The sequence below is a fragment of the Remersonia thermophila genome, chromosome 4, assembly GCF_042764415.1.
Source record: "Remersonia thermophila strain ATCC 22073 chromosome 4, whole genome shotgun sequence".
Lineage (NCBI taxonomy): Eukaryota > Fungi > Ascomycota > Sordariomycetes > Sordariales > Chaetomiaceae > Remersonia > Remersonia thermophila.
The window spans coordinates 11,733-38,535 of record NC_092220.1 but is presented as its reverse complement, the minus strand read 5'-3'; the positions used below and the strand labels follow the sequence as shown (position 1 = coordinate 38,535).

At 51.2% G+C, this 26,803-nt stretch overlaps 10 protein-coding genes across 10 annotated transcripts; 6 read left to right on the top strand and 4 right to left on the bottom strand.

Annotated features, from left to right (window-relative positions):
* Window positions 1-8,641: 8,641 nt before the first annotated feature.
* VTJ83DRAFT_4126 (uncharacterized protein) lies at window positions 8,642-9,733 on the top strand (the record flags this gene model as incomplete). Its single annotated transcript, XM_071010581.1, has 2 exons — window positions 8,642-9,264; window positions 9,331-9,733. The coding sequence occupies 2 exons, from the start codon at window positions 8,642-8,644 to the stop codon at window positions 9,731-9,733; spliced, it is 1,026 nt and encodes a 341-aa protein (XP_070865576.1).
* A 423-nt stretch (window positions 9,734-10,156) lies between these two features.
* Window positions 10,157-11,141, top strand: VTJ83DRAFT_4125 (uncharacterized protein; the record flags this gene model as incomplete). The annotated part of the gene is made up of 2 exons (XM_071010580.1): window positions 10,157-10,308; window positions 10,385-11,141. 2 exons carry the CDS (start codon window positions 10,157-10,159, stop codon window positions 11,139-11,141), a joined length of 909 nt encoding a protein of 302 aa, XP_070865575.1.
* A 172-nt stretch (window positions 11,142-11,313) lies between these two features.
* Window positions 11,314-11,990, bottom strand: VTJ83DRAFT_4124 (uncharacterized protein; the record flags this gene model as incomplete). The annotated part of the gene is made up of 3 exons (XM_071010579.1): window positions 11,314-11,402; window positions 11,457-11,864; window positions 11,915-11,990. The coding sequence occupies 3 exons, from the start codon at window positions 11,988-11,990 to the stop codon at window positions 11,314-11,316; spliced, it is 573 nt and encodes a 190-aa protein (XP_070865574.1).
* Window positions 11,991-12,960: 970 nt separating this feature from the next.
* Window positions 12,961-15,268, top strand: VTJ83DRAFT_4123 (uncharacterized protein; the record flags this gene model as incomplete). Its single annotated transcript, XM_071010578.1, has 5 exons — window positions 12,961-13,175; window positions 13,235-13,263; window positions 13,328-13,429; window positions 13,495-14,527; window positions 14,611-15,268. 5 exons carry the CDS (start codon window positions 12,961-12,963, stop codon window positions 15,266-15,268), a joined length of 2,037 nt encoding a protein of 678 aa, XP_070865573.1.
* Window positions 15,269-15,412: 144 nt separating this feature from the next.
* On the bottom strand, window positions 15,413-16,958 carry VTJ83DRAFT_4122 (uncharacterized protein; the record flags this gene model as incomplete). The annotated part of the gene is made up of 3 exons (XM_071010577.1): window positions 15,413-15,802; window positions 15,877-16,086; window positions 16,149-16,958. 3 exons carry the CDS (start codon window positions 16,956-16,958, stop codon window positions 15,413-15,415), a joined length of 1,410 nt encoding a protein of 469 aa, XP_070865572.1.
* A 1,449-nt stretch (window positions 16,959-18,407) lies between these two features.
* VTJ83DRAFT_4121 (uncharacterized protein) lies at window positions 18,408-19,865 on the top strand (the record flags this gene model as incomplete). The annotated part of the gene is made up of 2 exons (XM_071010576.1): window positions 18,408-19,312; window positions 19,370-19,865. 2 exons carry the CDS (start codon window positions 18,408-18,410, stop codon window positions 19,863-19,865), a joined length of 1,401 nt encoding a protein of 466 aa, XP_070865571.1.
* A 68-nt stretch (window positions 19,866-19,933) lies between these two features.
* VTJ83DRAFT_4120 (uncharacterized protein) lies at window positions 19,934-21,007 on the bottom strand (the record flags this gene model as incomplete). The annotated part of the gene is made up of 1 exon (XM_071010575.1): window positions 19,934-21,007. The coding sequence occupies one exon, from the start codon at window positions 21,005-21,007 to the stop codon at window positions 19,934-19,936; it is 1,074 nt and encodes a 357-aa protein (XP_070865570.1).
* A 538-nt stretch (window positions 21,008-21,545) lies between these two features.
* On the top strand, window positions 21,546-22,388 carry VTJ83DRAFT_4119 (uncharacterized protein; the record flags this gene model as incomplete). Its single annotated transcript, XM_071010573.1, has 1 exon — window positions 21,546-22,388. One exon carries the CDS (start codon window positions 21,546-21,548, stop codon window positions 22,386-22,388), a length of 843 nt encoding a protein of 280 aa, XP_070865569.1.
* A 166-nt stretch (window positions 22,389-22,554) lies between these two features.
* On the bottom strand, window positions 22,555-23,396 carry VTJ83DRAFT_4118 (uncharacterized protein; the record flags this gene model as incomplete). The annotated part of the gene is made up of 2 exons (XM_071010572.1): window positions 22,555-22,810; window positions 22,873-23,396. 2 exons carry the CDS (start codon window positions 23,394-23,396, stop codon window positions 22,555-22,557), a joined length of 780 nt encoding a protein of 259 aa, XP_070865568.1.
* A 554-nt stretch (window positions 23,397-23,950) lies between these two features.
* Window positions 23,951-26,646, top strand: VTJ83DRAFT_4117 (uncharacterized protein; the record flags this gene model as incomplete). The annotated part of the gene is made up of 3 exons (XM_071010571.1): window positions 23,951-25,647; window positions 25,706-25,980; window positions 26,033-26,646. The coding sequence occupies 3 exons, from the start codon at window positions 23,951-23,953 to the stop codon at window positions 26,644-26,646; spliced, it is 2,586 nt and encodes an 861-aa protein (XP_070865567.1).
* Window positions 26,647-26,803: the final 157 nt, after the last annotated feature.

The window sequence follows — 26,803 nt, the reverse complement described above, 5'->3', positions numbered from 1 at the left end:
ACCTATACCTTAGAGGCTAACGGAGGATCTAAGCGCGTAAAACGTAAGATTATCGAAAGAGGGTTTACTATACTTCTCGGAGCCCGCTTACTTTACGACCTGTAGCTAGAAGCTACGAAAACGGCTGCTTAGCTAATTAATATTACGTTTTTATAACGTAATAACTAGAAATTATTAAACGAGAAACTATACTTATAGTTTCGATAATACTTCCGTTAATACTAACCCGAGTTTATAGATAATTATACGCGAGATCTAAAGCTTTACCTTAGTAACCTATATATATACGGATACCGAGTATACTTATTCGATAAGCAACGAAAGGCGAATATTTATCGGAAGCTATTTAAAATAACTAAGAGAGCTTATATTAGTTACTTAGTTAGGTATTAAGCAACTAATATCTACCGGATTTAGGTTCTTTAGTTTAAAAAGGTTATTATTATACGGAATGTAATCTTCGATAAAAAGCTTTTCTATAAACCTAGTAAAGAATATATATCCCTATAACCGCTTTAAATTATAAAGGATATTATAAAGCTATTTAAGTCCGATACGGAGTACTAGGACGCTAGTATAATAAGAGAGCCCGACGATATTAACCTTAAGAGTCTAGAATACTTAGTATCTTCTAAAAAGCTAGAGATAAGTTTTAACCAGCTAAAGGGTTAGGATTTAGGGGTAGAAATATAAGCAGAAAGTATACTTCCCGCGGATACCTTTATTAAACTATTAAAAGTAAGATCGCTTATAACTAGACTCCTAACTTTAAAGCCGTTTATTAGTCCTTTATCGCTTTATATAGGACTTAATAGGGTTATAAATATTAAACCTTATATTAACGATACTTATTATAAAGGTATAATAGCTGAAGACTAGTATCCTGCTAATAGGACCGTAAAGCTTAGTACGCTTTTATTAGGCCTCTACGATAATAATACTATAGGATTCTTTATAGTTAAAGAGGAGCCTTTATAGCCGGTAAACAGTATTTATAAACTATTATAAAGCGCTTATTATACTATAGATACTATAATAAAACAATAGATTATAGAAAGATAAAACCCTAATCCAGCCCGTATTAAACGCAAGTACGTTAAAAAGGTATATAGGCCTGCTATACGTTAGAGCAGACAGCAGAAAGGTTAGGGGCCTAAAGGTAAAGACGATAATAATAAATATAGATTTATCGGATTTATATTTAGGATATATCGAGACGATAGTATATATCTATTAAATTAGAAATACTAAGAGAGCTTTTATATAACCTTTTTCCTAAACAATCCTATTTATAAAAGTAATAGCCTTTAAACTTATACTATCCATTACGTAATAGCAGCGGCTGTAAACCAGAGGTCTGTAAAACGCTTGGGTACTACTCCTAAAATGCTAAGAATATATTTCTTAGAACTAGCTAATACTAAAGTACTTTAATACTTTCGAGATATCGAAAACTATAAGTTTAAATACCTATTCCTAGAAGCTTATAACGAAGAGATTAGGAATTTCGTTAACCGGAAGACTTAACGTATTATCTACCGCGTAAAGGTTAAAGGACGTCCCTTACCTTTTAAATAAGTATTTATATATAAGTTCGACGAGTATAGTTATATCGAGAAAGTAAAAGTATATATTTATATTAAAAGCGATCTATAACGCTAAAATACCTTTAAAACAATTTATACTGCTACCTTCGCCGTTTATATATTTCGTTTTATAATAACGATCGCTATATACTTTAACCTTAAGGTTTACTAGTTTAATATTAAATAGGTATTTTTAAATACCCTTCTAGAAGCGCCGGTATATTATAAGCTCCTGGAAGGATATAAGCAGCTAGAGAAGTATATTTAACTTCTATAGGCCCTTTATAAACTCTAAGAGTTACTTTTCCTTTAATACTAAGAGTTCTTCTCTACTTTACGTAAATTAGGCTTTAAAGCCTTTAAAGAAAAGCCTTGCCTTTTCTACGATAACTAATATAAGGTTACTATTGTATTTTACGTCGATAACTATTTTATCTTCTTCTATTAAAACTATACGGATAAAGCAAACCGTATTATAAATGCTTTTAAAGCTAAGTATAAGCTTTATAAGAAGGGAGAGGCGAAGTAGTTCCTAGGCATAAGAATTATTAGGGACCGTCCGAAGCGCTAAGTATTTTTAGTCTACGACTAATATATCGAAAAGGTAGCTAAAAGGTTCGACATTAACTTTACAGTTTACGTACCCTATATTCTACTTCCCTCTAACAATCTTATTAAATATAAGGGGACCGTTTTAAACAACGAAATCAAGCTTTTCCAAAAGCTTATTAGTTCGATACTTTATATAGCTATTATAATTCGCTTAAACGTAGCTTTTACTACGTTAAAGCTATTTTATTCTTTAATAAATCCGTTATATTAATATATCCTTACAGCGTATTAGGTAGTCCATTAGTTATACGGAATAAGGTATCTAAGGATTATATATACTAGTAAGGAAACCGAGTTACAAGTATTCTTTATCGTAAAGGACGTATTATTTGCTAATTACCTCGATACTTAAAGGTTTACCCAAAGCTATATAATAATATTCTTTAGAAGTATAATTATATAGAAGGCTGTAAAGCAATCGATAGTTACTACTTTATTTATAGAAGCCAAACTAATAGCGCTTATAAATACTGCTAAGGAAACTATAATACTACAACGCCTTTTTAAAGATATTACTCTGGACTTCGGAAAGCTGTAAGTAATCTACTATAATAATACTAATATAATTAGACTAGTAGTTAAAGATAGAATACGGATAAATACCTTTTTAAAGTATATTAATATCTATAATATATAGGTAAAAGAGCAGATTAAAAAAGGTACTTTTAGTATCGAATACCTTTAAATAGTATAGATACCAGCTAACGGATTAACGAAGAATCTATTACAATAACGTTTTAAGTATTTTCGGAAGCTCCTTAACCTTTAAAATACTATTAAACTAATATAGGATCTAGAGGGTAACTTAGAATAAAGGGTTAATTAATAGGACTTACTCCTAAAAACTTTATAATAAAAGCGCGGAGCGTTAGAAACTAATATAATAAACTAATAACTTAAATATCTAACCTATATTTCTTTAGCTTAGCGTATAAACGCGCCTTCTAAGCTTCCGCCTCCTTCTCTTTCATTTTAGTATCCTCTTTAACCTTTATATTAATTAAAAGACGTTTTAAAAGCTTTTCCTCCTTATCCTTATTATTATCCTCCTCTACTACTTTACTTTTACCTTTATCTTTAGTCTTTTTAGTAAAAGGAGATTTATCCTCCTTCTTCTTTTTATTAGTTAGGCTAGGAGGAGCGGAAATTACCGTTAAAAAACGTTTATAAGTACCGGATAGTATAAAGGGACCGGACTAAACTAAAGTAAATAGCGTTAGAACGCTATTAGTAATATAGAAGGGTAGAGTCCTTAGACTCTCCTTTAAAGCCGGGAAAAACTTTAGTTACTAACCTTTAGCGATACTAGCCTCCAGGTCTTTATATATATAACGGGTACAATCAATAATCTATATATTTATTAGAATTTACAGATCGGGTCTCTAAAATAATAAACTTACGTTTTTAAAGGCGCCGGCTTACTTACATTATATATACTAAGCAGTAATAAACGTTAGTAAAAAGGGTCTAATATATAAATAAAAGGATTAGTTAAAAATATAATACTAATTACTATAATAGTTATCTAAAACTTTAAAATAATAAGAAGGAAGTTTTACCCGAGTCTATAAGATATCGCTGTCTTATAACAATAGTAGTAGGTTTAACTTATAACCGATAAATATAAGCTATCGCTATACTTTAGAGCCGACTTAAAATAACCTATATAGGGCTCGATCCGTCGACTAAGAACCCTATAGCCGTCCTTAAACCTCTGTAGGAGCTTAGAGAACGGAAGTTTAGTAGGGTTAACCTTACTTTTACGTAATATAATTATAATATTCTAATTATTATTAAAGAATACTATAACGCTGCTAAAAGGCAACTTTATAAATAAACTAATATTACTATCTATATTAATAGGTTTTCTACTACCCTTAGCAATACAAGAAGCTAAACGATTATTATAATATATTAGAAAACTATAGATAATTACGATGAAAACTAGTCGGTTACTCCTTTATAATTAAAGAGTAAGAAAAGTAGTTTTAAACGATTAAAAATATACTTTAAACGATAAGAACTAGTAACCTAGTTTATTAAACTGCTTAGTAATATACTTTTAATACTAAAAAAACTAATAAAGCTAGAAATCGATATAGTATCTAAGAAAGCTATTTCTACGGTTATAATAATCGGAAAGATCGCTTTTATTATTATAGTTTTAGAATATTATAATTAACCGGATTATTATTAATATTTCCAGAAGAAAAATAATTTCCTTTATTAACCTTTAAGTTAACCTTTTAAAAGCCTAGAAAGTTAACTAATTATAAAGACTTTAAATTGCTAGATACGGCTCGTCCCGAAGTCTAAAACAGCTTATAGTATACTATAAAGGGATTTAACTCCTAACTACCCTGCTAAAAAGGGCGCGAAAGCTACGACGGCATTTCTCTCTTTTCTTTGATTTTCAGGATCCTGTTATAGCAGTTGCTCGCTGATTACAAACAACTGGGGGGTATATAACAGGATCTATAGGGACTTATACCCTGGTCCTGAACCCTAGCAGGCATTCTGCCTGCTTAGACCGCTATTCTGGGCATCCATCGTATATATAAGGAGCCTCTAGGAGAGGCATATTAGATAGTTGTTTTCTTCTTTTGAACAATAGCTTCCAACTACTCCTTTCCGCCGTATGCACTCTCACAGGTCCGGGCCATCACACCTGGCAATATCGAGACGGGCGGTGAGGCTTGGTAAGTGACCAGATACCGTCGCTTGTGACCGAAGCAATGCCTCTCGCAAGCTGTAAAGTGGCAACGCCCCTCTTGATATTGAATCATATGATGGTTCCTCTCCAGACAATGGCGGCGCCCACCATGACGGAGGGCGAAACACCAGGTGAATTGCAGTAAGACGGCCCGTCTGGGCCGACTTTTCCTTGACAATGCCCTGGCACCGCAAGAGGCCAAATGTTTCTGGGTAGACCCCGCGCAACGTACGTGCAAGCGACTCGGCATCAGCCCGTGCAGCCGTCAAGTCCACGCGATGCGGTTGGTCAAGGACAATGGAGTCGACCAGCATCCATCGAGCCGTGGACTTCAACGGGTTGGTCTCGGTCACGGTCATATTGGAAGAACTGCTGCTCGTGATACGGGAGAATGTTCGTATGGACCCGCCGGTGTACTGGATCGGAGTGGCCTTGGAGGAGTCGAACTGGGCACTGTCAAGAGTAACATGAACGGGTTTGGACCCGTGCAGGATGCTGCGCAGTTGTGACAGGGCTGCGAGGGGACGATGCGCTTCCCCGATCATGGTTGTCTTGCGGGCAGCAAGCACCTCCTTGTCGATGAGGCTATCGCTAATAAGCGTGATCAAAAACCAAGTCGGGTCGTAGAGACGATGCCACTGCTCCAGCTCGGCGATCGTCCTGTCGAGCGCGTCCTTCGCAAGCCCATACCTGATGCGGTTGAGCGTAATGCCCTCTGCGCTCTCGCCGCCAGCAGATGACTTTCGGGAGAGTGTTGACTCTATTCTGGTCAATGTCTGCTGTAGCGTCCCGGATAGCTTCAACACAAGGCCATCTTGGACTCGGCGTTGGTCCTCACTCAGGGCCCCCCACACCCTTTTGGTGACCTTGAGCTGAGTCTCAGTTTTCGTCCAGACAGCTTCCATTTGGAGCAGCTTGTCGTCCAAGTCCTTGTGAGCCCCTTTAACCGATCGGTAGAACTGGACAAGTTTGCTGCCATATCTACCCACACATCAATTGGGTCAGCAACTGGAGATATTATAGGGATGCTGGTCAGTCCCGGATCGCACCTAAAACAGATATCCACTGTGCCCAACACGCCAAACGTAAGGTCCGCCATGCTTCACGGCTAGTGGTGCGTCCAAGGGATTCCGGGGACAGGAAAGACTCAAAAAGATGCGCTGGTGGCCAACTAGCTGTCAACACGACAGGCCGGGAGGGAAATCAACGCTAAGGCACTGAGAGGCGGAAATGACGAAAGTTTGTTAGCATCAAGAAGAGCGAAGAGCCATAGCTAGCCATTATGTTACGTACAAGTAGTTATCCGTCATTAAATATTTCGTGTCCGTAGAAGAGGTAGATATGCTTACCTTAAGTAGAAGGGCCCGGCGCAAATCACCACTCCACCCGAATCACACAAACCGACAAACTAAATGCGGTCAGCGAGCCAACAATCTGTGCGGGGCGGCAAGTGTGACTGAATGTGGCAGAGTTGGCACGATATGCATGAACTCGCCAGAACTACCAGAAGCAGCGCATTCCAAGCCCCCTGTGGGGGAGCTGTGCTGTACCGCTGCCACACGGGAGACTTTCAGAGTGCTGAGGTCTGTTGTGCGATCAACCTGTCTTGTAGAATGTTTATCCCGCTGGCTTGGAGTGACAGTTGATCTTAAAGGTGCCACAGTATCTTCCGTCAGCTCAGTCCCTTTGCGCTTTGTCGGTGTTGACCCCAATAGACTTTGCACCTTTTAGCCTTGGCCAATTACAGCGCCACCCAAAGTCCAGAGCCAGCAGGAGATGTAGCAAGGACCAGAAAGAAACAGACGCAACGGATCGCCGCCGGAAGCTGCTTGAGAAATGGGTCGGGTAAGGTGATCTCTGTTGTGTTCCGACTTCAAACGTGACAGCCAAGTGACGAGATTAGCTGACGAGATGGTATTACAGTTTGAGCCTTGCTTTTTCAGGTGTTATGGATGGTTCTGGACCCATGAATCAATCTACATCACTATGGAGTACGTCCGCTATGGAGACCCACGTCGACATCTCAAGGTTCTGCTTCCCGAGAATGAGGCCAGGACGATAGCCCGACAGCTCCTAGATACCCTCCGGCATATGCATGAGAATAGGTTGGTACACCGTGGCTTCAAGCCCGAAGTCAGTTATCTAACGGCTCGCCACACGCGCCTCGCCTCTACTCTTCTATATGTTGTCTTTGTTGACAAATAGTGGCACCCCTCCATAGAACATGAGGTATCAAAAGACCCCGATTGGCTCATACAGATCTCGGACTTTGGCATCAGTCGACGTCTTGGGGAGGGCCGGACAATGCACTCCATCATGTGACAAGGAACGCTAGGCCACATTGCCCCTGAGTTTCTGGGTTTCATTGCTGAGAAGCGATATCCCTACGCCGTCGACATGTGGTCCCTTGGGGCCGCCGTCTACCGGATACTCACGGGCAAGCTGTTTTTGGTGGGCCTCGACGGGGTTCGTGGGTACGTGACCGGAGAAAGACCGTTCCTAGGAGTCAGTCGTATTGAATAATATCAAACTGCTGAACACAAGCCTCAACTTCCTGCAGTGTCTTCTCCGTACCAACCCAGCATCCCGGATGACGGTTGCTAATGCTGATAAGCACGAGTGGATGTCGCTCGTTGCAGACTTGCAGAGCTTAAAGCCAACTGAAGTCGAGTACCCTGACAGTGCAGAGGATTCAGCTCCAGAAAACCCAACCTTGGAGAGCACGGCCCCCTTTGCCGATAAAGCCGCCTAGAAGTCATTGCCATCAGCGCAATGGGGCTGGCAGCATTCTCGAGTGCAAGTGCGGTTGCAAGGGTTAGGGATATATATGGGAAATATTACGTGAGACTGTCCGGGAAGTGTGTCTCCTTAGAGAAACAATCAACGTCGCCCGCAGAGCCTGTTACTCAGCCACCCTTCAGGCCTTGGAGTTCGGAAACGTGTAACGTTGGTGGGAGGAGGGGCTTGAAGAGAGACAAGTCTACGGTGTAGGCGTTGACTTTTAGCGAGCGTCTCGCTACCCGCGTGCGTTTCATCTTTCTTTTCAGTGAGCCGTCAAGTGTGGCGTCATTCACAGAAACCTCAGAGCAGTTGTTGATGTAATATTGGCTTTGTCTCCATGGTGGTTGGCCCGGACAGGCTCGGTGAGCGACTGACAAGACGTGGTTGGATCATTATTTTACGAACATCGTTTAAGTGTTGCCTCGTCTACTGCGTATATAACCTCCCAAAAACTCTCGTTTAGTCAGGAAGAAGTAATCATTCCAAGCGGTGTAGTGTAGTGTACTTGAACAATCTGCATAACAGATATGCATGTCTGGGTACACTTTCGTATGTTTTATTTTGTCTCGCGACGAGATTAATGATCAGCGCAAATCTCACGCTCATTTAACTGGGAACTGGACTTGGCGAATCCTGTGCCGTAACCATGCGTTAGCGTTGCGAGTTGGAAGGACTAGTCAACTCGCATTAAAATCTGACATTCAGGGGGGCCTCATCATTTGATGTTCTTATCCTCAGGCCGGAACGAACTCAACTTTCGTTCACTCTCTCTGGCCTAAGCATCAACCCCATTACGCCATTCCTGTCAACTTACGACAACGACATGGCCAGGTAGACTACAACCTACCGATAAGTATAAGGGACAACAGACATTGAGTTTCCCGTTTTGTTTGCATCGTCTAGTTTTCATTTCTCTCCAGTCTCTACCTCTTGTGCGCACGAAACCACGATGCGCAAGGCAAGTTCTTGGCTCGCCCTCGTCGGCGTGCTCGCGACAACGACGGCAGCCGCCGATACGCCTGGAAAACTGCGCGGTCTTGTGTCGGTGAGCAACAAGGACTGGCCAGAAGATGACGCCATCTGGGTGCGTGAGGACTCGCCCATCTCGTGGTACCACAACTTCCATTGGAATGTGACCGCGACGTACGCGGCCCTGCCGCAGGATCGCCTCGAGTTCGTCCCAACCCTGTGGGGTGGGGGAGTTAACGATACCGAGTTCCTCGCCAACGTGACCGAGATGATTCGGCCAGCCGGCGGTGGCGACGGGCGGGCCATCACGCACATTATGGCGTTCAACATGCCAGACCAGCCCTACGAATATGGCGGCAGCCAGATGACACCGGCGGACGCGGCACGGGCATGGGTGCGCAACTTGCTTCCGCTCCGTGAAGACTTTGGCATCAAGATTGGACTTCCTCTGGTTGGCGACCCTCGTGGGGGTTGGGTCGACCCATTCCTGCGCAACTGCTCCGGGCTGAACAAAGGCAAGGACTGCGAGTTTGACTTTGTGCCGCTGCATGCGTTTGGGCATTTCGGCGTGCTCAAGGACCAGATCGGCAAGTTTGCATCAGCGTACGTGAAGCATATTTATCTCGCTGAAGACAGCGGAGACCACCGTGATTGACTGAGAAATCTCAGGTTCCCCGGCAAGCCACTTTGGGTCGTCGAGTACGGCTACCCCGACCAGAACCTGACAACAACCCAGCAGTACTTTAACGAGTCGCTGGCGTACCTTGAGGGGCATGAGGCGGTCGCACGGTACAGCTGGTTCGGGGCGTTCCGCAGCACGGTGTCCAACGTCGGAGCGAACATGGCTATGCTCGATCCCTGGGGCAACTTGACCGACATTGGATCGTGGTATCTGGGCGGCGAGGCTACGGGCACGCCGGCCATGCCCAGCGACATGCCACGGACGGATCTTTGCACCGTTGACAACCCGTGTGGCAGCAGCAAAAACGCGGCGGCGACCGTGGCAGGACTCCAGGATCTCAGCCTCTGGGGCGGCATCGTTGCTTTCGGTCTGCTTTTCGTATTGGTGTAGAGATGAGGAAGTAAGGAAGTGCGATGGATTGGGGACGGAGAGGCATTTTGAGGTGCCTGCGTTTTTAATCCTAGAGACCAAGGTATCTGAAGGTTAAAATATGTTGTCATTTCAATGTTATGGGCCTGAAACCGTTTAACCCGACCGGTGAGAGGCAGGCGGGCAGTCATGGGGTGTTGTGTTTCGTGATGTCATAATTAGGAACGGCCGGGGTTAGGGTCCTGGCTCTTGACCCCAGGCTGTTCCCCGAGATCGCCACGTTCCGATTTCCACATCCCCCGAGAATTCCCAATTCACCTGTGTGGATTGTCGCATCGTTGCACGCCGCCCACGACCTCTGATCCAGCACAAAATGTACGGACACGGGTCGTAACGTCTGACCACCTCAATCATACTACCAACACGACCAGATCGATCGGCACAATGTCGATGGGATTTTCGCTGGCGGCGACGCGGCTCTTCGCCGTGATGGTGGCGTTGTTGGTCGCTACGGGCCTTGCCGTCGTCCATGAACATGAGCTTCCCTCGTATCATTACGGCGCCTCCATCCCGGTTGAGTGCATGAACCGCAGCTCGTGAGTAATTCTATGTTGCTACGATTTTGACGCCTCATACCTCTCTCCATGTCTGACCCTCGGCTTCGCCTCACAGGGAAACGGGCGAGCACATCGAGAACGCCGCTCATGAAATCCAATGGGTGCCGTTCCCCGTTTGCAACGAGACTGGCAAGCCGCTCGAATTCTACTACGGCGTCGAGGACGAACAGAACTGCACCATTGCCATGGTCAGCGACCCCTTCTTTCACCTGCTCGAGTTCTACATCCACCACGACGCCCCGCTGTCATGCCGCCTACCCGCCCGCCCCCAGCCGCACGTTCAGCAGGTGGTTGGGGAGGAGCCACCCCCGCAGGAATACATCCCGCTGGTCTTTGCTCTCGCTGGCACCCTACAACTGAGTCACATGCACATCAGCACCCGTCTCAACGTTCTCATCCACAGCACCCCGAAGCCTCACATCCAACCACGCGACAGTGGTGTGCTGGATAGCGCTACCGCTTATAGCACGAGCCCTCGCGCCGCCCACATCGCCGGCAGCTTCACACGTCGCCTCGTTATCGGCGATCCATTGCCGCTGAGCTTCAGCGTTCGTTGGTTTCCGACCCCCGCTCTGCCCAAAGTCGCTGGCAAAGTCGAATGGTCCGGCATGGGCGGTCATGTCTACGCAAGTACCGTATTTTATAGCCTGCTCTCGTTCTGCGCCGGTGCCGTTGTCTCTGGCGCCTACTTCTTTGGTTCCGTATTGCCCCGCCGCCTCAGGGCTCGCCGTCTCGGCGCTGCCACGCCTTTTGGGTACGGCCTGAATGGCGTTGGCAGTGGCTGGGGATACCAGAAGAGGAACGTTGATTAGCGCGTCGTCAACGGGCAGGACTCCGGACAGCATGCTGGAATGATATGGGAATGCCAACATGAAAGATACCAAGGCGTTTGGGGTTGATGGTTTAGTAGAGTTCAATACATGCTCATCTTGTTCAGCAACGACGGCCCAATTGTTTGCGAGTTTGCCTTGAATCGCCCCCTTCCTACTGCAACTTCTTCTCGCCCATAGCTGCGTCGGCCACCTTGATACGACCAAGGATTCGGCTGGCCATGTCAATTGCCCCGAGGATGGCTGCTTACGTGTCAGTTAACAAACCAGCAAGACTTGCTCAGACACACGACTCACGGATGACCAAGAACGGGCCGTAGAGCTGGAGTTGCATCTCCTTCTTCACGTCGGCCGGGTACATGGCGTCATCGAGGTAGAAGGTGTGGTGGATGCACACGAGTGTTGTGAAGGCCATCTCGAAGGCGTACACAAAGAACAGCAGCTCGTCGGCTCCCGACGTGCCCCGGCGCTGCACGCCCAAGCGGAACACTCCATACAGCGTCGTCGGCAGCAGGAACGCCAGCTCGAGGTAGAGGAACAGCCTTATCCAGTTGTCGTGTCCCGACGATGTCTCCGGCGTCCACTGCAGGATAGGGTCGTTGTACTTTTGGATGTACCACTCCTTAACACCCCAAAAGAAATGGAGTGGCGAGCCGACTGGTTGGTAGACCCAAGCCGGCCAAATCACCTCAAGCAGGTCCATGACTGCTACTTGTTAGCCGAGCTGGGGCATGAGGCGCGCGAGTTTCACTCACAGAAGATGATAGGGAGCTGCATCAGAAACCAGGCTAGCCAGGCCTTATTCTTCCGTGTCCTGTTTTGCGTTGCCATTGTGTCTTCCGCCTAGAATCGTGGTTGAGTTTTTGATCGGGAAAGAATGCCGATTCGAGCAAGTCGGTGTCGTCTGCTCAACAACGCGTCGCAATGTTTCCGCACTGAAATCTCCTGACACGTCAAGGAGGGACAGACAAGGGTGGCTTGGCTTGGGCCAAGCCGAGTGTTGTGGGGGGTTGCGGCGTCTTGGGGAAAAATGCCGTTAACCCCATTGAGGATATTACTGCGTATGGGGCATTTTGTACCTTTATAACTAGGTAACTACTCCAAGGCACACGAGACGAACGCGTTGCACGTTACAGTGGCTCGGCTGGTGCTGTGAGCAACCTAGCTTTGTACTGCGTATAGGCTCAAACTCGGTCCTACTCCAGCGAGGATCTTGTTGTCGAGTTTTCGGATGCTACACATAGTGTACCTCTTGTGCGCCTGTGGAATGCAGAGAAGTGATCGATCATTGTTCTCGAAGAACGGCACCCTTGTCGCTTGCCCGATCGGACATGGGTCCGGGAAAGTTCGGCGTGTGCCGACCTACTGTGTACTATACCAAGGTGAGGCACCCATGAGCGACTTGCAGCGTGAGGTGCTTGCTGGCAAATCGTGATCATGGCATCCAGATGTCCAACCGTCCATCACGCTGGTGTAGTTATTCTAAATTCGAAATGTCATAGTCCCGTCCTTTCCCATTGCCTCCTATTCCACACCGCAATCAAGACCGCTTGCTTGTCTCAGCCCTGGACCCGGCACTTGTCCAGGGACTGCCAAGCTCCAACCATCCGGGATTACGTTATGGGAAAGCCGCCGAGTCCACTGCGGAGGTCGCTGGGTGTTTGCTTGAAGCCAACCTTGAGCCGCCCCCGTCTTCGCCCAACAGCAAAAACCACACCTGCAAACGACTTCCTCCACGACGGCTCCTGCGCGCCCAGGCCAATGCATCGATAACACCTCCCGATAACGAACCAGCAGCGCTATGGGAGGCGATTTCGCCGACACCAGCTCACGTGCCTCGTCCGACGACGACGATCCTGAGGCGGCCCTGAATCTAGGCGACGACGATAATAACAACGTGGCGCCCCTGCTTCGCCTACGACGTCTCCCTCCCGCGGGCAGCAGCGGCCACGATGCCGGTCCGTCCGCGCTGCCCGGGGAGGGCGCCGTCATATCGGTCTACGTGACGATGCATCGGTATGCGTGGGCTGCTACACCAGCGCCAGTTCGAAGCGCTGACTATTTTGGGGGGCCAGGGTCCGGCGCCTCGTCATGACCGCGATTGGTATGAGCTTCGAGATTCCGTTTGGTTAAGTTCATGGTCACAATTAAGGCTGACGGTTTCAAAGACGACACCTACACGCTCGACGAACTCCGCGCGCCGCAAATGGACCACCAGGTCGTGCGCCCGCTGGTGGACCGGTTATACAATCCCAGGGACCCTGCCGTTGGTCAGTCCTCTCTCACTCCGTCGTTGGCACCCGGCCATATCATGTTGACTGTTGCCCGAATTCAGTCTATTGCCTCGTAGCAAACCGAGTCCAGTTCCTCCGTCCGCGCTCCCGTGAATCCGTCCAACAGGGCATCAACGAGTCGCGCGCCATACTCTGCGAGCTGCTCGCCACCCGTGTGCTCCGCCGATTTCACGAAGACCACCCGGGCCACTCCGGTCTCCTCCTGCTCGCTAACATCCTGGTGTCCGGTTTTGACCCCTGCGACACTGCGCCCGAAATCGTGCGAGCGCGCCGTCCTCAATGGGCCGTGCAGGACCGGGGCGGCCACGAACGAAAGCTTACAGCACTGGAGCTCGCTATCATATCCGAAAGCAAGATGTTGATCAAGTCACCGGCCTGCCAAGTTGTCGTCGACGCCGTGTACAAGGGGGTTGTCGTGTACACACCTTTGTCTTTCGTCGACTTCCTCCCGGACCATTACACGCACCACCCCGTCTCGCTGTACGAGCCACGCCACGCTCCCATCCTCAACCATCACCGTCTTATTGTTCCTCAGCTCAGGAACGCTATCGGGCTATTACACTTTGCCATCCTTCTTGGTCTCTATATGCTCACCGTGGCCCATTATGGGCTCGGCGGCGACATGGCGGGTCTCCGTGTGTACGAGAGTATTTTCAACGTTTTCGCGGCAGGTTGGGTTCTGGAGCAGTTCGCCGATATCGTCGAGCACGGCTGGGAGGTGCATGCCCAGAACTTGTGGTCGTTCCTCGACGTCACATTCGTCGTCATCTACGCCTCCTACGGCTTGGTGCGCATCGTGGAGCTCTTGTTCATGGACGATGCCTATTACGCCCTCCCCGTGCTCTGCACGGCGGCCCCGGTGCTCCTCACGCGCATCGCCTTCACATTGATGCCCAACAACATTGTCTTCATCGCCCTTCACGCAATGATGCGTGACTTTACCCGTCTCACCTTCATCGCTATCTGGTGTTTTGCCGGCTTCGTCATGGGCCTGCTGTTCCTTGCCCGGACCAGCGGCGAAGACTCCCTGAATGCCGGCGTCACGTGGGCAACCATCACCAAATGGCTACTTTGGTATGCGCTCCTCCCTCTCCAAATAATGACTCTACCGGCTACAGTCGTGTCCGCTGTGCCCTAACCTCGTGATACTCTAACAGGATCTGGTTTGGGCTCGATGGCACGGGTATCGAGCGCGCCGCCGACTTCCACCTGCTCATGGGCCCAATGCTGATCATCACGTTCGCCTTCCTTGGGAACACGCTGTTCCTCACTATTCTTGTCGCCATCTTGACCAACACCTTCTCCAAGATCATTGCCAATGAAGCTGCCGAGGTCCAGTTCCGACGCGCTGTGCTGACTTTCCAAGGCGTCAAGAGCGACGCCATCTTCTCCTATCCGCCGCCCTTCAACATGGCCGCACTATTGGTTCTGCTCCCCTTGAAGTTTGTGGTCAGCCCTCTTGCTTTCCACCAGATCAACGTGGCAGCTATCCGGACCATCAACGCCCCAATTCTCTTGCTCATTGGTCTCTGGGAACGGCGGAAGGTCTGGGCCCGGCGGTCCAGGTCTTCTCTTTTCAACCCCTGGCGCTATTTCCCCAGCCTGTCTCCACACGCAGATATCCAAGCCGTTTTTAGCTCCGAACCCCCGCCTGACGTCATCGACGTCCTCGAGAAGATGGATGCCCTACACGACGTGGTGCCGGCGGACCGCGCCTTCATCATGCAGTCGCCAAAGGATCTCCGGGATCCGACATCGGCGGTCAGACGACGTCGAAATTCCAATAGCAGCAGCGTTAGAAGGTTTGATGCATAATACCCGGATGGAGGGGCCTGCATTGTCTGGCGCGACTGCCCACACCCATAGCACACACAACCACGATGCCTCGACTCGCAAATGGTTTGGTGTCCCGAATAGAATAAAGATGATCAACAACAAAGACGACCCTACCACATGCCTTCACGCATTTTTCTGTTCCATCCCCTCGCGCAAAATCGCCACCTGCTTCCTGATCTCAACCCAAAGTATCAGGCCCGCCAGGTCTTCGTCATCCCGTGTACCGCCAATGTTGACCCAGCCGTCTTCGAGCTCGTCGCCCGGCACTGTCTTCCCCTCCCCAGGTGACCTCCCATCACGAGCGATCACGACCAAGGCTGCCACAAACGCTTCCTGGATGTATGCGAAGCTGAAGTCGTACGTGATCTCGGCGATGGCCTGGCACAGCTGATTGGGAAACTCAATGTCCTTGTTGTCAGCGAGCTTTCTCTGCCAGAAACAGCAGTACGCGATTCGTTGTTCCAAATTGGGAACCGGGAAGTAGTACTTCCTGTCGAACCGCGAGGGACGTTTCTACGGCCTGTCAGTCTATGTTTGTCGCCACTGGGTACTGATCTGGCCCCCCGTCCTCTCCATCCTGCACTCACCGAAATTCCCGGGTCCAACCGATCCAGGTGATTGGTGCTTCCCACGATGAAGATGCCTTCGTTGCTCTGTAGCCCATCGATCTCATTGAAAAAGTAGCTGCGAACTGCGTCGGTCACGAGCGAGTCCAAGTCCTCGAAAATGAGGTAACAGGGTGCAAGCTGGCGAGCCTTCGCAAAGATCTGGCCAATGCTGTACTCCGGCCCGGCCCACTGCATGTTTCTAGGTCAGCCATGGAAAGAGGAAAATGATGGCTGAAGCGGGGCGGTTCTACCGAGGAAAAATTCCGAACGTAGAGCGACGGCACGGGATGCTTCCTGTCAGACAGCGTGCGCATCATGGCCTTGATGGAGATGGTCTTGCCATTGCCCGGTGGACCGTAGTAAATAAGCCCTCTTTTCCAGGGCACGCGCAGCCGGGTGTACGTGTCTCGCGAGTCGAAGAATGACTGGTGATCGTCGATGATGGCCTGCTTCATACCCTCATCTAGGATCACTGCGTCCCATGACGCGTTGCGGACGCTCTGGTACAGTTCGGCGCTCTTTATCCACATGCCATTGTCCCACACCCACACCTCCTCATGCAGCTCACTTCCCCATTGTCCGGCCGCCAGTATAAGAGCATCGGCTTTGGCCGTGTCTGAGGTCAGAAGGTAGTGGTTGCGTACTGACGGGTACGGGCCGGTCCCATCGCGTCCATCCACCAGATACAGGATGAACTCGGCATTCTCCCACTGGTAGAGGAACTTGGCGAACAGTGCCTCACGGGCGAGGGCACCAGGATTGCCGTCGATGCGCCGCGATGGGGGTATGTAAGACGTCCATACTAGAGAAGTCGCAAGTTCTCTGCCACTGTGGTCGAGCATCGTGTAACTGGCATATCCGGCCGCAGCGTAGCCTAGAAGATCTACACCATACGAGGGAACGATAACCAGCCGGAGGTGGGGGTACTCATCTTTGATCGCCCTGGCGATGGTGGCGTCGGTGTTGACCCGACTCCCTGACGAGTGGCGGAAGAAGTGCTCGGTAACGGCATCGGACTTCTTAACCCGCCGGGATGACATTGTTGATGCCGAAAATTCCATCTAGTCACAGGGCAGAAAAGGGTCCGATGCATTCAGGAACAGTGCGTAGATTGATCAAAGTTCGAGCATGCTCTTCGTACGTGAACTTTGGAGGAGTGAGGGGAAGCCGGGCTGTGCCGCAGAATGTGACGGTTAATTGTCAGCGTTGCTGACAGGCGAATGACGCACGCGTAGGTGGAGGAACAGTCTTCCCCTGACGTCGGGCAGTATTTATAGGCGAGAATAATATGATGCTCAAACGCTCCCATACAGCAAGAAGTCTATGTAGGCTACGTCTATAAACCAGTTGAGTGTTCCGTTTGGTTAAACAGACAATGGAGCTCAGGAGCTCATTCATCGTCTACGAAATAAACCTGTATCGGTGCTATGATTGTGTGGTTTCCAGTGTGTGCGGTTTTCAACACAACCTGCCTGACACCTCAAAATCTCGGCAAGAAGACTCAGGCCCTTTCTATCCACATACCCGACAGAGTCTTGACCTTGTGGAAGCAGTTTACCAGAGTAGAGGTAAGTTACGGGGATAAGAAGAGGTAAAAGACGGAGATAGGGATCATGTCGTGGGGGTCATGGGTGGCAGTCAATTCAGCGTGACCTGTTAGATCAATATCTTGGATCCTGGGACATATAGTTCCCTGTCGCTGACGCTCGTCGGTGAAAATATTGGCTGCCGAGTTCCCACTCTTCATGAGTATCGTTGAGAATTTAGACCTTTGTCGGGATGCATCATATGGCACATCAGTGAGCTTGCTAGACGGAAAGAAGTTAACGAAGTCTAAAGAACTATTGCTGTATCCTCGGGCAGTACTGGGGGATCGCTCGACTTGACTCAACCGTCCATACTCAGTAGGCCTGGGGAGACGACCAGTCCGAGAGGCCTGTGACGTCATCCCTAACTCAGTGCTGGGGGGTCTCGAACATGCATCATTGGCTGCTTGGGGTCTCGCCTGTGTGGAGCACTAGTCAGATCGTTTCTTCAACAGAACAGAGTAGTGGATAACAATATAAACCTAGGCCCAAACGCGAATGCATTGCCATTGCGATATCGGCTGATTTCGCGTTGTGAAGGGGAAAGGCTTGGGATGCTCTGGCGAAGCCCATTTGATCAAAGGCTCATGAGGCGCCCGAAATGTGACAGCCAATCAAGGGGTTTGTTGACATTTGCGAGAACCCCACCAACCCAAACATTGACCGTGACAACACGCGTTTTGCTCTTCATCTTCAACAGACCAAGCGGACGGTGTGACACACCGCCGTTGGCATGCCTCCGGTTCGCTCCTTTAGGACGGCCAATGCGCAGGATGCAGACAAACTGACATGTTTGTGATGGCCCTTCAGAGAACCGATGATGCAGTGACTTTGACTCACGCAGCAACCACCTCAACCAACCCGGACTGCAAAGCTAAAACACTGACGCCGAAAATACTTCCCCGGATGCGATTGTGACGGGCCATGGGAGACGCGACGAGGGAGGGCCTGGCCTGGGAGGACAACGGCCTGGGCCCAGAGCCCCAGTGGACACGAGACCCTGATATCCAGGCTGTCAAGCGCGTTTGCTGTCAGCATCTGGGCGTCTCTGTCGACGAGACCGGCAGCTATGGCGCTGTCCGGATTTCTCTGCATGCCGATGGCGCCTTCAACAAGTTGTACCGAGTTCAAACCCATCGCGGAGACTACATGATGCGCGTGTCACTGCCTGTGGACCCGCGCCGCAAGACCCGCGGTGAGGCGGCAACCCTCAAACTGGTACGTCAAACCACCGGCATCCCGGTGCCGCAAGTTGTGGCCTTTGATGACCTTGGCCGCAACGCCATCGGCTACGAATGGCTCTTGATGGAGAAAATGCCGGGCGTCCCGGCCTACTACCGTTGGCGCAAGATGACCATGGCTCAGAAGGCGGCTTTGACCATTCGGGTGGCCGAGTATCAAGCCCAGCTCCTGCGCGCCAGCAACCAAGGCAACGGATTCAGGGGCATCGGCACACTCGGGACGAGCCTTGAACCGGGAGCAACCCCAACGGACGCGGGTCCGATTGTGTCGGCCTTTTTCTTCACCGGACCGCGCTACGACTACCCGGTGGCCCGTGGGCCGTTCGCGTCGAGTCACGACTGGCTGCGCGCCCAGCTCAGCGTCATCATCAAGGAGCACACCACAGCGCTGGCGGAGGCCAGGACGGACGACGACAGGGAGTACGCCAAGTGCGCTCTGCGTGTCGCTCGGAAGCTCCTGCGCATCCTGCATAAGATCTTTCCAGCCATTGTTCACCCACCAGAGAGCACAGTGCTCTGGCACGACGATCTTTCCCTGCGAAACATCATGGTTGACGGCAACAACGCAGTGACGGCAATAATCGGATGGTATGTATCCGTGACATACACCACACACCAGCTCAGCTGATGCTGATTCCTCTTCAGGGAGTGCGCCTCAACGATGCCCAGGTGGGTCGCATCCCAGGTACCGGAGTTTCTACGGGGCGCCGTGCGGGAGATGATGCCAGACCGCAACCGCTACACAGACGTGGACGTGGCGAGCAGCAGCATGGGCACGGATGACCTTGACGACAGCCTTGACAACGAAGGCAAGACCGAACTGTACTGGATCCACCTGATGGAATACGAGCAGACTCAGCTGCGCAAAGTGTACGCAGAGCGCATGCGGCAGCTCAGGCCCGAGTGGGACATGGAGGTGGAGGAGGGCGCTTTGAAGGTCGACTTCTTAGCGGCCGTGTCGCGTTGCGGTTCGGGATTTTATCTCCGCCGCATCGAACAGTGGGTGGACGCCATCGAACGGAAGGAATATCTTTCCTTGATGGAGGTGCTTAGAGTCGGGATCAGGAAGCAGAAGGATGTCACCGAGCCTCACAAGCCTGCAGCATCAGGCGCGCTCACCTTGATGAACCGATTGTCATGACGATGGTCCAAGTCTTTTCGATTACCCTTAATTACTACCACATTCTTTTCCTTGACCAAGAGCTTGGACTAGCGAAGCTCGCAGAAAACCTTCCCGTCAAATGCATCCTTGAATATCTCGAAGTTACCTTCATTCCTCCGATCCAAGACTGCAAACCAGACTTCCTTGAACCAGCCTCCGGCGAACTCGCTCTCGCCCAACACCTCCAACCAACACTGGACAACCTCGTTAGGCGGATTGCGGAACGCACCGCACCCGATGGCCCCAAGCACCAACATTGTATGGCCTTTGGCGGCGGCCATGCGGAGGCAGAGGCGCATCTTGTCCTTGGTCAACTCAAGAGCCGCGGGGTCTGCAAACACAAATAGGCCCTTGGGCTCCTTCTTTCCATTCATCTTCCTAGCCTGCTCCGGCGAGCCTTGTGTGCTCTGAGAGGTTCCTGGAGCCTCGGCACCATTCGCGGGCTTGACTTCCGGGCGGCGGATCCCCGCGACGCTGAGGGCGCTTACCACGGATAGCTTTGCAATCGCCGTCTCGGGAATCATGAGCTTGTGACCATCGGCCACGGATCCCCGAAAGATGACCACGTCGCGCGTGTAAAGGCCGGCCTTGCGTTGGATCGGGTACAGCTCGCGGTGCAGGGACGCAGCCAGCGTGCTGCGGTAGCACAGCGCCTCCTCCTGCGCGGAGGCGCCCTTGAGCCACCCGCCCCCGGGGCTGCGCTCCGAGGCCATGTTGAGAACAACAACACGGGCTGCAGTGGACGGATTGAGATTGCTTGGCGACGTAGCGGCCGACTTGAGGAGCTCAAATATCTCGGCTTCCGCTTCTTGGGTGGACTTCTCCGGGCTGGGACTGAAACCGAGGACCGCAGCTGGCATGGCCAAAGCGGCGTCGAACGTGTCTTGGTTGAAGACACGTGCTCTGGTGCCATTCCCCGGATCGCTCTTCTCAGAGACCTTGAACCCGGGGCACTTTGTGGCATCGAGCGGCGGCAACCAGTCCAGATGGAGCTTCTCAGACTTCGTTGGGTCCAAATGCGGCAGCCCTGCTGCGATCGTTGGTGTGATGTCCACGGTTTCTTTGGCAATGGCGGCAAGCGCCAGACGCTTTGGGTGTTCGTAGTACTTTTTTCTCCACATGATGGTGACTAGGTTGGAGTCTTCGAACTGGGTTCAACGGCTGAAGAGATGATGGAGACAGCAGACTTCAAGTTTCGTCGGAGGGTTGTACGTGGAGGAACCCGTAAGACCTGCCACGAGAGGGATGATTTATAGTTGACGTCGTACCATCGAGGTCCCATCATTTTGGTCTGGGCTTTCGGCTTCTGGGTAATCGGATAATAACTACCTCACCTCAGGTACTGCCTTCTTTGAGCCCCAATGACTGCCATTCAGGGAAGCAACTCCAGGCAGCCACGTTGCGCCATGGCATTCGCAACGGCCTTGCACAGCCCGGCGGAGGAGTCAACGGCGAGCCAAAACAGCTAGATCCCATTGAGGCACCCTAACCCTTATCGTCGAAGGGCTGTCGAGTAGGTATCCCTGTGACGTCAGGTGGGGTTCAACCCGGGCCCAGGCCTACCCTGCGGTGGGTGGTCGCTGGTTCTCGGGTGGGGCGGCGGGGGGTTCACCGTGCCAGCCTCACCATCTCCTGACGGTCGCATGAGGATCATTTGTGATGACCAAGGCAGCTTCAGCAGTGAGGACCAATCTTATCAGCTCGTCATCCTCCTGGATTTGGATTCCTGCACCGACCACCGTTCGCAAAAGCGCCTCTATTGCACTACAGAATCTCAACATGCCGGTCTATTGCATAACGGGCACTAACCGAGGGATCGGTCTTGAGTTCGTGCGGCAGCTTGCTCAGTCGGCCGATAACACAATTATCGCTGCCGTACGCTCTCTTTCGTCTGACTTGAGTGATCTCCAAGCCGCCGTGTCCCCATCGACACACATCCTCGAGTGCGATACCAGCAAAGTCTCGTCGATCCACTCCTTCGCCAAGGCCGCTGCCCGAATTCTGAGGGACGGCAAGAAGATCGACTTCCTTATCAACAACGCCGGCGTTAATATCACCTCCCACCAGAGCTCTCTCAGCCTTGGCCCGGACGAGCTGCATACTCAAATCAGCATCAATGTTATTGGACCTGCCAAGGTGGTTGAGTTCCTCCTGGATGCCGGCCTCCTGTCCAAGGATGTCCGCGTCCTCAACTTGACCTCTGGCCTGGGCAGCATGCAACGCAGCTCTGAGATCAAGCCTCGCAAATGCGCTGGGTATTCGATTTCTAAGGCCGGGCTCAACATGCTCACAGTTCACCAGAGCGAGGATTTGAAGGCGCAGCTTCCCGGTGCTGTGGTTATTTCTATGGATCCTGGTTGGGTAAAGACGCGGTTGGGAGGCGAGGGCGCCATGCTGGAGGCCAGCGAGAGTGTTGGGAACATGTTGGGCGTTCTTCACCGGCTGAAGCCCGAGGACAATGGCTCATTTCTTCACCACTCTGGCGACAAGATCCCCTGGTGAGAGCGTCGAATCGGGTCTCGCTTCCTCATCCCGCGCGTCAGGTATCTTGGCTACATGTACACGTACAGACCGCATCCTAATAGCATCCCTCCTATCGCCAACAACAGAAAGCTATCGTTTAGACGGTATGCGGTGCATGACCAAAACGTGAAAATGCTCCTGCATTTCATGCCACAGTCAAGGTGGCCCTCCGAGCCAGCGCCTGCAGGACTGGGAGCACCGTTGCGGTACAGAGCACGGATACGATGGCCACGAGAATAAGATGCCAGGCATTGAACCTCCCTTCCCTGCGATAGGCTCGGGGAGCCAAGGGCCCTACCATCTTCGGGTTGGGGATGATATGTTCCTGTTTCGCCGTCTCCAGCCCGATCCTCATGCCCGGCAAGCCATCCATGCTGTAGGAATTCTTCAGCGCCCAGTATCTGGAATGGCTCACGTTAGGCGATGCATGATTGAACGAGGCGGATTGGTGCATATCACAAACCTTTCCATGCGCTCTTCGGACTTGCCCTGCTTGAAGCTCTCCTCCTTTCTTGCAAACGTTTCGTTGAGCGTCTCACGGAACCGTTTGAAGTCATACAGGGGTACCGAGTAACCGCACGAGGACATAGCCTGATGCACGTTGACCGTAATAATGGACCGGGAGCTCGGAATCACTTGTACGTCGTGTTTCTTGACAAAGTTGTCAAATGCTTGGGTGCCGCGTTCCAGGACGGTTCCGTGACCGAATAGTCGCACGATACGGGGCGGACCATCGAAGGCGCTAAACATGATGGTGATGCGGCCATTCCCAGGCTCATAGAGATGCGAGATGGTCTCGTTACCGCTCCCACTCAAGTCCATGTACCAGAAGGTCCTGTTATTGAGCAGACCAAAGCACGAACCGCCTTTCGGTGAGACATTGATGTGCCCGGATCCCGAGAGCGGCGCGGTTGCCACCCAGAACATCTTTTGTTCGAGGATCCATGTCATAAGATGCTCTGGGATGGTCTCGAAGAACTTGCCCATGATGATGACGAGCGGGGGTGTTGGAAAGGTAGGATAGTACAAAGACGCGCCAAGATCCAGCAGTTCAAGATTCTGTCAAAAGCACTACGAACTGGAGAGCACACAAGGGTTGCAGAGTAAGGGGAGGTTGCCAAAGTGTTTTTAAGCACCCTTCTGTTCCAACCTTTCTGTCCATTCAAGGGCGTTTGCGTAACATCGGCAATCATTGGCGCACCGCATTCAGTTGCACCATGCTTGATGAGTCAAATTACAGGCCGATGGCAGGAGCCCAAGCCATACGCGACTTTAGGGTGTGAAAGGCAATCACGTGACCACGGATTGGCACCAGGCAACAATGGCCCAGGTCACCCCCCCTCGAGCAGGCATCTACAGCAAGACGGTGCGATCAGTGACATCGACTTCCTCGGCCAGATCAGGCGAACCCTCCTCTCTGATATGGGATATTCTCTCTTAGAGCCAATTCTTTTAAAGATCGGCTTGCAGCATTCTCGAGGCATCGTTATCCTTTCCGTTCGGCCGCTGGGCACCAAGGGGTCTGGCCTGCTTCGTCGACAATGGAGCAGGGTCCAGAACAGCCATTGGAGGACTTGAAGTCTCCATCATCATCAACAGCAGCATCATCTGCCCTACTGGACGCTCATGTCGGCTCCAGCTTGTCGAGGATGGGTTCTCTAGCCAATGATCTGTCATGCTTATCGCTGCACGATCTCCCGGCGATCGAGAGAAGCAAATCGCAGAGTTCTTCCGATGACCGTTTTCAAGACATGGGGCTGGCCTCTAGCCATGACCGCAACATGGATTCTGAAATACCCTCTGATGATAGCCCGAGCTACGGCTCTGACCAGGACACAGTGGTCGAAAGCGGCGACGACTTCGACGTCGGTCATCCAACAGTGATCGACTGCATCATGAAGAGCTTTTGCGCGTCCCTAGATTCAAAGTTGGCCCTGGCGAAGGCGTCTGAGAGTTCCAGAAAAGCCGATGGGCGAGTTAAGGAGAGAGCCCAAGTCCTCAATGTTGAGGAATCCAGCCATTCCAACGACGAAGAAGTCAAAGAAGAGGAGGAACATGGGAACGCACAGTTTAACCGCGAGCCCTCTGTAGCTCAAGAGATGCTGGGAAAGTCCGACACAGAGGAGCCGGCGATGAGGGCCGCCAGGATAAAAAAGTGCAGTCTATCCTCTATGTCGATGGTCTCTCTATTGGCCAGCAGATCCGAACGAACTCCCAAAGAAGCAGATACCACGGCCCCATGCTCTGCCTTGCCGCAGCCCGCTCCGACCCATACCTCATTTCCCTCTTCCGTTTTGAGGAGAAAGCTCCGCAGGAAAAGACATAAAGAACTTCAAGAAGACGATTCAGAGATTCCAGAAACCGCCGGGCAAGCTGTGGCTGCCGCTCTGGTCCCCCCTCCGCCGCCGCCTCCTCCGCCTCTGCCTTGTCCTATCATGGCACCGTGTCCAGCGTTCAATGAACCGCCCCGACCGATAGAAACACCTTCATTTCAGCCGACGTCTGTTTACAGTCATGAATCAGTTGTTCATCCTCTCTGGGAAGAGACACAGAGGGTCGGCGGCGGAGTTTGGAGGGGGGCAGAAGGGCGCAGATTGCTTAGTGGCCCAGCTGCAGCATCTCCAGGAGCACCCCCAAGAATGGCGGAACCTGACCTCCCAGCCGCACGTTTGGTCGAGCAAGGCGAAGAGATCATTCCTAGCGGAAGCACTGCGCGGCCGATCGCCGAATGCATGAACACAGAGATTCAACCGCCTACCTATGCCTATTATATCCCCATCCCAGCGGCTCCCATCTCTCCACTCGGGTCATCGTTCAATACATTGAGACAGCCCGGGATTCCATTGCCTGAGGGCATGGCAATGACATCCTTTTCGAGCCCTCCGGCATCTTCCATTTCAGACCATGCCACTATCAGCTCGCACAATTTCGAACGACATGAGTCGTCGTCTGCAGAATCGACGCTGAGGGAAGCTTCGGGTCAAGCCCAAGCGGGCAAAGGGGCAAAGAGAACTGCCGAGCCGGATCACGATGTGAACAGGCGCGTTCCGGGACCAGTCGAAGAGACAGACGGGGATGGGAGGCGGAAAAAGATAAAGAACACTGGGGTTAAGCCGGGACTTTCTAGGACAGGTGGCAACAAGAAGTTCGCCTGTCCATACTTTAAGCGGAATCCGAAGAAATATCGCAACTGGACGTCCTGTCCCGGACCGGGATGGGATGAAGTCCATCGAGTGAAGTACAACAACTCCATCGGCATGGGGCGCTTCGTGATGTGGCTAACATGCGCATCCCAGAACTCACCTTTATCGGCGCCATCAGCTGCCGATTCAGTGTCCTCGGTGCTGGCTAGTCTTCAAATCGGACGGCGAGCTTCAGGGACATATCCAGCAAGATCCACCCTGCCAGAAGCAAGAAAAGCAAACCCTCCAGGATGGTTTCACCAAGGACCAAGAAAAGAAGCTGCGAAGCCGTAAAAAGACCCACGCGGAAATGAATGACGAGGACAAGTGGCGAGAGATTTACATGATCTTGTTCCCTGATGACGACCACAGCATCATTCCCGCTCCATGTAGGTTGATCAAACCGCGACCCCTCGGCGAGCTACTGACGCGGGGTTTTAGACTACGATGATTCTGACAACAGTGAAACTCCTGGATTTGCCGGTTCTGAGGAGTTTGAAGACTATGTCACCTTCGTCCGTCGAGAGATGCCGACGCTTGTTCGACGCGAGCTCGAGGTCTTGTTTCGCGACCACTTTAGCGACGTGGAGGAACGATTGCGGCCGCGGATCGCCCAAATGGTCCTGGAGCTGCAACCGAAACTCCTGGATCTCTACAAACAGTCGCAGATGCCCCTGAGCGAGTATGGTCCCCGGCAACACGAACGCCGCGCTCCAGGAAGTGAGCCCGCTGCTACGCCGGTTCATTCGCAGCCCACAGATTCCGCGACTGGATCCGAGTTCCAATCCACGCCCGACCTCGCATCTGGCACCACCTCTCCCGCTTCTGCAACCAACCAGCGGTCGGTCCCGTTTGGAAGCCAAAGTTTTTCGATGGACACAGGGAACCCTTACGTTACTGCTTTAAATCATGTCCCCGCAGAGCCTTCCGACTTCAACACTGGTTTGGGCCTGGACTGGGACGATGAGTTCGACAAGCTCCTGAGCCCTGCTCTTTTTATGTCACCCCTTTCGGAGACACAACTGGCACAGGGCTTTATAACACCGGCCTTGTGAACCCGGCAGACAATGAGAAACGTGGAAAACCTAGCACATTCCTTCCAACTTTGCAATGATCATTGAGAAAGCTCTACCTAAGGATGCTTGGAAGGGAAGCCGATTCATTCCTAGGGTGCGAGTAGTCATGTCGGGACAGCAGCCGGACGGTCTTGAT